General features: G+C 40.2%; 1 protein-coding gene across 3 annotated transcripts in view; it reads right to left on the reverse strand.

The window, feature by feature from the left end:
• Positions 1–10,004, reverse strand: part of MZT1 (mitotic spindle organizing protein 1) — a 34,104-nt gene that overhangs the window by 22,081 nt on the left and 2,019 nt on the right. For all 3 annotated transcript variants that reach the window (XM_082366019.1, XM_082366020.1, XM_082366018.1), the window contains exon 2: positions 3,174–3,319. In XM_082366019.1, coding sequence (XP_082222145.1) covers positions 3,174–3,319 — 146 coding nt within the window. The remainder of the gene's footprint in view (positions 1–3,173; positions 3,320–10,004) is intronic.

Here is a 10,004-nt window from a genome sequence, read left to right on the forward strand (position 1 = left end):
TACCCACAAAAAAAAGGACAGACAACCCAGAAAAACGGGCAAGCTACACGAAAAGATATCTCACAAAAGAAAACGGCCAAAAAACATGTGAAAACGCATTCAACCTCACTGGTACTCAGAGAAATGCCAATAAAATGACAAACTCATAAACACCTACCAGAACAACTAAAATTAAAAAGACTCACAATAATAAGTGTTGGCAAAGATGTGAAGCAAGGGAAATTCATATGCTGCTGGTGGGGATATAAATTCATACAACTACTTTAGTAAAGTTTGACATTACCTCTTCAAGAGGAAGACACACATAAGCTATGATCCAGCAATTTTACTTCTAGATACCCACCCAACAGAAATGTTCACATACCTGCATCAGGAGACGTGGAGAACTAAGCTAACAGCAGCACATTTGTAATAGCTCCCGAATGGAAGCAACCTAATATCCATTCATAGTAGGAAGGATAAATAGGTTATAGTATATTTGTACAATGAAACATGGCTATTACAGTGAAAAGGAATGCACTCCAGCTATACTCAACAGAAATGAACCTCATAAACATAATGTCAAACGAAATAACCCAGTAAAAAAACTGTGCTGGCACTGTTCATAATAGCCAAAAAGTGGGAACAACCCAAATGCCAATCAGCTGATGAATGGATAAAATGTGGTATATCCATACAATGGAATATTATTTGACAATAAAAAGAAATAAAGTACTGATACATGCTACGACATGGAGGGATCTTGAAAACATTATGCTAAGTGAGAGAAGCCAGAGACAAAAGAGGTCACAATTATATGAAATGTGTGGAATAGACAAAGCCATAGAGACAAAGTGGATTAATGCTTCCTAGAGGCTGAGAGAAAGGGAGAATGGAGAATGACTGCTAATGGGTGTAAGGTTTCTTTTGGGGGTGATTAAAATGTTCTACAGTTAATTGTGATGGCTGTACAACTTTGTGAATATACTAAAATCCATATAAATCTTACACTTAAAAAAAAAACTGTGCTGCAAGATTCCATTTATATCAAGTTCAAAAATTTTACAAAATGAAACTGGTGTTTAGAGATCCATGCCTAGTCAGTAAAACTGTTAAAAGAAAGTATCCACCATAAAAATCAGGACAGTAGTTACTGGAGTGGGTAGTGGGAAAGAGAGGTTAGTGATGGGGGAGCATAAGGAAACTTCTGGGGTGCTGGCAATGAGAATTGTACAGGTATTCTCTTTATGATAAATTTTTGCTCTGTAAATGTGTCTTGTTTACCTTTTTGTGCCAGATTTAATAATGAAAAAGTTTTAAAAAGCGCAAAACCAATGACCCAAATTATTGGAACTTATTGGAGAGTAACTTAATCTGAGATGGGTAAGCTACAGGTTTCATACACCTACGTCCTCAAAGGAAAGAAGAAAGGGTAGAGAGAAGCCACTTTGTCCTTGGACAAGGTTTAAGAGGGACTGACTTGAAGTTTCAGTATTCATGGTGAGTGAGTGCTACATAAACATGGAAATAAAAATCGTGAGATTTTAAAATCACAGTGTGTGCAAGCAAGAGAGGGAACACAATGCTTTTCCTGTTTCCAGTCTCAGCAATTAAAAGGTGGTGAATGTGAATTTGAAAAACAGTGGTCCTCTGGGTCCATGTTGGCAGTGCAGCCCACTGGCCTCAGCAGTTCCTGGCCTCTGAGCCATTCTCCCCTCTTCTTGAAGGATGAGCATACAGCCAGGTAGCTCCAGAAGCCAGTGTCCTGCCTGTGCAATCCCAGAAGTCTGGCAGCTTTCCTTCATTTCATACTGTAGTGGCTCCCTTCAGTCCAAGCTGGCATGGTTTCATGCTGAGATGGTGGACTGCATCTGAGTCACACAACCTAATCTCTTCACCAAAAGGTTGTCCAGCCACACTCTCGGCCTTCTTTCCAGAGCATGCTACCTGGGTAAGCTGAGAACTTCCCAAAGCAAGTGCTGGTTCCTTTTTGCTTATCAGTTCCTTCCACAATTTCTCATTTCTCCTACATTTTACTGTAAGCAGCAAGGAGAAATAAGGCTGCACTTCCCATACTTCGGAAATTTCCTCAGCTAAACATCCAAGTCATTGCTTACAAGTTTTGTTTTCCTTTCAACAGCAGAACATAATTCAGCCAAGTGCTCTTTATACCGAGGATGGCCTTCCCTCCAGTGTCCAATAACTAATGTTACTCATTTCCATCTGAGACCTCACCAGAAGCACCTTTCACGTTCATATTCTAGCAAGATTCTGTGCATAATGATATATGTATTCTCTAAGATGACTGAAGTTCTTCTCTTCTTTCTGAGCTCTCACCAGAATCACCTATAGCACCTACAGTCACCTGCAACAGTCTCTTCAAGGCAATCTAGGCTTTTTCTATCATGCATCTTAAAACTTTCCAATCTCTATCCATTACCCAATTCCAAAGCCACTTCCACATTTTTAGGTATTTCTTACAGCAGCACTCCACTTCCCAGTAGTGAATCTGTATTAGATTTTTAGGGCTGCCGTAACTAAGTACCACCAACTGGGTGGCTTAAAACAACAGAAAAGTATTCTCCCATAGTTCTGGAGGCAGAAGTCCAAAATCAAGGTGTCAGCACGGCCATTCTCTCTCTGAAGGCTCTAGCGGAGCATCCGTCCTCGCCTCTTAGCTGCTGGTGGCTGCCAACAATCCTTGGCCTCCTTTGGCTTCTAGACGCCATCACTCCAGTCTCTGCCTCTGTATCACCTGGCATTCTCCCCTGTGTCTGTGTCTTCACGTGGTGTGCGCTTTGTATATATGTGTCCAAATTTCCCTTGTCTTTATAAGAACGTTGGTCTTTAATCCATTATGATCTCATCTCAATTTGATTATACCTACAGATACACTGTTTCCAAATAAGGTCATAGTCACAGGTGGTGGACTTAAGCATATCTTTTTGGGGGCAGACGCACAATACAAGGAGAATTCTAAACACAACTGGAAACTTCTAAGAAAATACAACATGGTCCAGATAGCAGCAAATTTTGTGATCTGAACATACGCTACAAAGCTCCTGGCCATCAGAATTTCTCCTGATGATGATAGATGCTAGCTTAATCATGTTTAGAATCTTTCACATAACTTCATCATTAATCATTTTCTAAACAAAAGCATCTTTACTTAGAGAGTTAATATGAATCTCTACCTTTAATGCTTCAGCGGCCTTGCGAAGTTCCTTAATAACTGATGATAAAGCTTCTGGGTTAATTCCTTGTTCACAGAGCCGTACACATATAGACAGAGTTTCCATATCTAATCCAGTATTCAAAATTCTTGAAATCTCAAGCAGAACTGTAAAAAGACAGAAAATTTTAAAAACAAAATCTTATAACATTTTAAAACATGCACATTAATACTTCTGTTTTAAATTCATGTAATACTGCATAATACCAAAGAACTAGCATAGCGTCCCTAGATTTGGAAACTGGCATGTAATACTGTCTTCCCCTTACCTAGCTCTAGAAACTTAAAAATAAATTTACATCCTCCCTCCACAAAACCGCTTTCTACATCTTGGTTTACATTCTACCACTCATTTAATATCTATCTAAAATTCATATATCATAATCAAGATTATTCTGAACATTTGTCCACTTTTTAGTATTCTTTTACAATGTAATTTAATTAGTCATGTTACATTCCATCTTATGGAAACATTATACATTACTTAACCACTCTACTATTTTGTTAGATGGGTCTCATGTTTCCCCCATTAAAATAATATTGTAATAAGTATCTGCACATAATAACTTAATTTTATCCAAATAAATTCCTAGAAGTGGAACTGCTCAGTCAGTAATATACCATTTGGATTCTGATTTGAATTGTATGAAAACAACACATTATTTTGGGATGAATGAACAAGTTAATAATATTAAGCCATCCATTAACTTAAGTCTAAGTCTTTCTGAAAACTTTTACAATATTCATGATGTTCATGATACGGGCCATTCCCACTTTTTCATACCTTACATTCATTTTCATCTCTAGTTCAATTTGAGTCTTTTAAAAAACCTTTATCTTCCATTCCTCTACTTAACTTTTTGAACACATGGAGTACCGTTCTAATGTCTTCATCTGCTAATCCTAACATCTGTGTCAACTGTGGGTCTGTTTCAACAGATTAAAATTTCCTCCTCATCATGGGTCATATTCTTCTGTTTTGCACACCTAATAATTTTTGATTGGATGCCGGATATTGTGAATTTTACCTTGTTGGGTGCTGGATATTTCTGTATTTCTATACATACTCTCAAGCTTTGTAATGAGATATGGTTATAAACAGTTTGATCCTTTGGGATCTTCTAAGATTCATTAGTCGGGACCAGAGTCCCATTTAGCATAGGGCTAATTAATACCACACAATGTCTTGTGAATTATGAAGTTTTCCACTCTGGCTGGTAGACACAGGCTCTATTCCCAGTTCTGTGTGAGCATAATGTACTGTTCCCTTTAATCCTTTCAAATGGCTCTTTCCCCAGCTTTTGGGGTACTTTCCTTGCACATGTGATCAATGCTATGCTGAATACTTGAGGGAGACCCCTCTGCGGATCTCCAGAATTCTCTTTGGGCGCAGGCTCTTTCCTCTCAGGTACTCTGTCCTGAAAACTCTACCTGCCTTGGTCTCCCTGGACCCTAAGCTCCTTCTCAACTCAGGGTGCCCCCTGGGCTCTGCCTGAGTCACTCCCCTCCCCCCACCGCACTGTGGCCTGAAAACTCTGAAGGTAGGAAGCTGGGGAAGCTATCTGGCTCACTTCGTTTGTTTCCTGCCTCTCAGGAATCACTGTCCTTCCTTGCCTGATGTCCAGTGTCTTGAAAACCATTGTTCTGCATGTTTTGCCTGGATTCTGTTGGTTGTTTCAGGTAGGAAGGTAAATCCAGTCCCTGTTACTCTATCTTGCCTGGAAGCTGACAGCCCTTTCCGTTTTCATTTCTTCAGTTTTGATATTCCAACATACTTTGCTTTTCAGTTGTATTCAGGCTGTTATTCATGTTATCTGCTGAATTTATTTCAATAACTCTATTTTAAGATTTCTTATTTCCCCCCATAATCACATGTTCTGGTTTCACAGCTAAACGCTTATTTATAACCACTCCTTATTTTGTGGCTGTTGTTTCTGCTTTTACCTACTGGAGGCTATATGTTCTTATCTTTAGCCATTTTTGAGATTTCTGTTTTCTGCTTCACATATAAACAAGCAGCAAAAGAGAGTGGTTAAGAGTGTGCTCTCCAGAGGCAGACGACCTGGGTTCATTTTCCACTTTCATTACTTACTAGGCAAGGTAACTGCTCTGTGCCTTTCTTTCATTATTCTAGAAAATGGGGATAACAATAGTACTTACTTTATAGGACGGTTGTGAGGATTGAAGGACGCACTTAGAATGGTGTTTGGCATATGACAGTGCTCAATAAAAGGGTCAGCTGTTACTACTACTTTCTCTCTCTTTCCCTTTTTTTTTTCATTTTCGTGTTAGTTGTTTATTTATGTTTTTCATCTACCTTAGGTGCTTTGTGACTTTTGGCGGAAAGCTCATCTTCCACAGGAGGTTTTTCTTGGACATGCTTGGATGTTCTTGGATGCGTGGTCTCACACTGGCTTCAGCCCTCTGGAAGCATCATGACGCCAGACCCACACGATACATGGACGATGCTTCTCAATCCCTGGCCTGGCAGATGGCACAATTTGGGCCCCCGGCTTCCCTCAGGCCGGGCGGCATCCTTCCCCAGGTTTCATTCCCAACCCCCTGCTATGGTTCCCATCTGCTCCGTTCTTTGGGGGGAACCTCTCTCTTTCTAATCAATGGAGACTTCCTTTTCTCGTTTTTGAACATGGTTATGCTGACCATTGTATTTTAATGTTACTTCCTGGCATTTTTATACGCTTGGAGCAGAAAGTTGCAGCAAGTGCTCAATCATCATTGATTTTGATAGTGAATGATCAATTTCTTTAATTTTTTGTTTGGATTGTTTTCATAAATGGATTTCCACCTCACTCATGCATATTCTGAGTGGTTAGTGCCAATACTCTAGGACATAACTTATTTTTATTTTGTAGCCAGCCACCTTAACAAATCTACTGAAGCTTCTAACAGTTTTTCTGTTGATTCTCTTTTGTTTGCTACTCAGATAATCATTCTACCTACAAATAACAGTTTCATGTCCTTTTTGATAGTCTTTTTTCCCCTATCCTGTGCTATTCGCAAATCTTTCATATCAATATTTTAAAAAGGTACTGAAAGCAGGTATTTTCAATTTTATTTAAAATGCACTTAACATTAATGTTAAGGATGGTGCTGGTTTCATGTAGCTATACTTTAGCATGTTAAAAATGTACAGTTTTCTTTGGCTAAGACCTTAAAATCAGAAAAAAAAAATTTGAGTCTTATTGATAACTTTTCATCAAACACTGAAATGACCAGGCAGCTTTTCTCCTCTGACCTTGTGAGGGAATACATCATTATTGACAGACCACATTCACAGCTGAAGAACACTGAGCTTGGGGAATCCCAACTTTTACAATAAGCCCGTAGCAAGTCTGCTTTTTATCTGGAGGTAGATGTTACTTCATCCCTCATTGCTGCTCACTGTCAACACAACCCTGAGAAACAGCAGGAGGAAAGAGCAGTCAGGGCCTTGCATTCTTGGCAAACAGAGCTCAGGGCTCACGGAAGACGGCATTCCCTATAGTGACACTGCACGACTTTGGAGGCTGGGTTAAAAAGGCAATAGAGCTCTCTCCAGGCTCTCTCTTGAGACACTCCTCCTTGGAACCAGCCTCCAAGTGTGAAGAAACCCACATGTTCCAGACAGCAACCCCTGCTGAGGGCCCAGCTAACGCCAGCATCAACCAGCAGGTATGTGAGTAAGCTCTGAGATGACTCCAGACTCAGCACTGTCTGATGGCAATGCACAAGACACTCTCGGGGAGAACGACCTAGAGCAGCAGTCGCCAACCTTTTTGGCACCAAGGGCCGGTTTTGTGGAAGACAATTTTTCCACTGGGGGGCGGGGGGATGGTCAGGCGTTAAAGCGAGCAATGGGAAGCGGCAGATGAAGCTTCGCTCGCTGTGCGGCCCGGCTCCTAACAGGCCGCGGACGGGTAGCGGTCCACGGCCCGGGGGTTGGGGACCCCTGATCTAGATGAGCTTGGGCAACACCCAGGACTGAGAGAGAAAAGTAACTGTTGTGGTTTTAGGCCCCCAAGTTTGGGGTGGTTTGTTACAGGGCAACAGACAACTACAACCCACATTCTGACCCTATTCCAACTGTATCATCATCTCTCCGGTTCTCTCTCAAATTCTCCTCTCTCTCCAGTTTTCTCCTCATGGTAGACCCTCATCTATAAATGCTATCTTTTTATTTATATTTTTATATTTTATACTTTATTTATATTTTTATTACTCCTGACTTCATGCCTTTGTTCATGCTTTTCTCTTCCCTGCATACAACTCCACGTTGTCTTTCAGGGCCATCTCAGTACTAGTATCTCTTCCGTTAAGCTTTCTGTTAAAAGTCACTTTGATCATTACGTCCTAACTTCACATACTGTCTGCCATCAGTCAATAAATATTTCTGTAGTGTCTACTGTGTAATTGGTACCTGTATGTATTTTGTGCCTACTATGCTACTGCTGGAAATGTAGTTGTGGACAAGACAGATGTGGTCCCAGTCCTCATGGACAGTACAGTCTAAAAGAGACATATGTTAAAACAACAACTGATTCCAGTTATGATAAGTAAAAGGACGGAAGAGGATAGCATACTTCCAAAACAAATTACAAGGCATCTTACTTAGTTGTGAAGGACACAACTTAGGAAAGACTTGTCTGAAGAAGTGACAATTAAGCTTAGACTTCGAGGGTGACTAGAAATTAACCTGACTAATGCAGAGGCAGGAGGAAGGGCAAAGACTGGGAGCCAACAAAACAGATTGTGCACGAGGTCTTACGCTGGGGAGACCTTGGTAAATTCACAGACTGAAAGGCTCATGTGAAGACTGTGTAATTAAGGGGGCTGAATACGTGTAAAATATGAGATGAGGCAGACATGAAAATCCACTAAGGCCCTATTAAAGATTTGAGAACTTTGGGAGGCTATTAGAAGATATAAAACAGGAGTGTGACAAGATCAGATTTTCATTTTTTAAAGATTTTGGCTGCAAAGCACAGAATGGATCCTGGAAGGGGGTAGAACACGTGTGGAGAGGGAGTCCAGCTAAGTTATTGCAATTATGGAGAAAAGACTGGTGGGCGGCATGGACGGGAGAGTTTAAGACAAGTGGTCAAATCTGAGATGAGTGAAGAATTGAAAAAGATTAGTGAAGAGGAGGAGGAAGGGGAGGTCTCATGTGAGCAACGGGATTGATGGTGGGAGCACGGGCTACACGTTTGCTTCACTGACACTGCCCTGTACACCGTGGACTCTCTTCACTCCTTTTGCTAGTTTACTATCTGATACATAAAGTAGAACAGATGGCCTTCCGTATTCATGGGTTCCACACTGCATTCAAGCAACTGTGGATTGAAAACACTTGGGGAAAAATATTCCAGAAAGTTCCCAAAAGCAAACCTTGAATTTGCCATGTATGTGCAGGCAACTGTTTTCATAGCATTCGCATTTATTAGGAATTATAAATAACTGAGAGAGGATTTAAAGTATACAAGAGGATGTACGGAGGTTATATGCAAATATTCTGCCATTTTATATGATGGACTTGAGCATCCACAGATTATGGTATTGGGTGGGTGGGCGGGGTCCTGGAACAAATTCCCCTGCAAATACTGAGGCACAATTGTATTACATTGAAGCCTCTAGCAGGGAAGAGGTACATTTGAGTCACAGTTGCCAAAAACGTAATTACTAATAGTAAAAAATTAGAGGCATACGGAAAACTCTAGAATTTTAAGAAAATAAGAATTAAAGTATGAAGCTATCAACAAAGAGTATCTAAAATTTCAAAACGTTGAAAAGCAAAAGGGGCAATTAAGTACATTGGAGGAGGGAGAAAGGTAATTGCAAAAGGAAATACAGGAAGAGAATGTTGAGGAACTAAGAGAGAATGGAGGCCCTTATGCAATAGACCCTATACTGAATCAGGGCCAGGATCAATCAGCTTCCTTTCAGAGTGATCTGTGCAGATAAAGTCCACCGCTTCCTCCCTGTCTAAAGTACCTTTATCAAAATCCTTTCATTTCACAATAAAATTACAAATATTCATAGCTGAATTCTGCAACCCCTGCAAATCATCTGACATCAATTAAAATATTACATCACTTAGCTGACTCTAATTCTGATGGGAGGCAGGTAGAAGAGGATGAGGAGAAATATACTAGATCTTGAAGGAGGGCAGTCAGACCCAAAAAGTTTTGAACACTTCAGATTGGCTCTCACAGATAGATCTGAATACAGAGAAAACCCACATTAACAGAATTTCAAATAATAATGGTTTTTGAGTAGGTCAGCCCAGTCCCTTGGACAATTTAAAGTTCTATTTCTGAGAACGAGGGTGGAGGAAGGTGGGTTTATGAAATGACTGCATTTAGGACTTTTTCAGTTCAGTGTATGGTCAATTATTAATAGCACGTGCACTATGTTTCCCATTGTGCCTCAATCGTTACAGGCAGCATGGAAAATATTTTCATGAACTTTGCGATAATTAAACTTCACATTTTTATGTGAATGATTGTTTTGGACCCAATTATGGCATGACAGCAGTGATTTTCTGTAAGTTTGGAGTTCCAATGGACACGACAGGATCTAACTGCCACATTTAACAGATGTGAGCCACTGCCAACCTGGGGCCTTTCTTTTTTACCTTCTGGTTTGTGGGCAAACTGCATGTAGAGGAGCAGTGTTCTTTAATTCACATTCTCTCCGTCAATGTTGGTTTTTTTAAAAAAAAAAAAACCTGGTCTTTCTTCACTTTTTCATGTTCTTAAACTCTCTATAATCTTCATTTTACACAAAGTTTTCTCAG

The sequence above is a fragment of the Balaenoptera borealis genome (genome assembly GCF_965194805.1).
Source record: "Balaenoptera borealis genome assembly, chromosome: 18".
In the NCBI taxonomy this organism is placed as follows: Eukaryota; Metazoa; Chordata; class Mammalia; order Artiodactyla; family Balaenopteridae; genus Balaenoptera; species Balaenoptera borealis.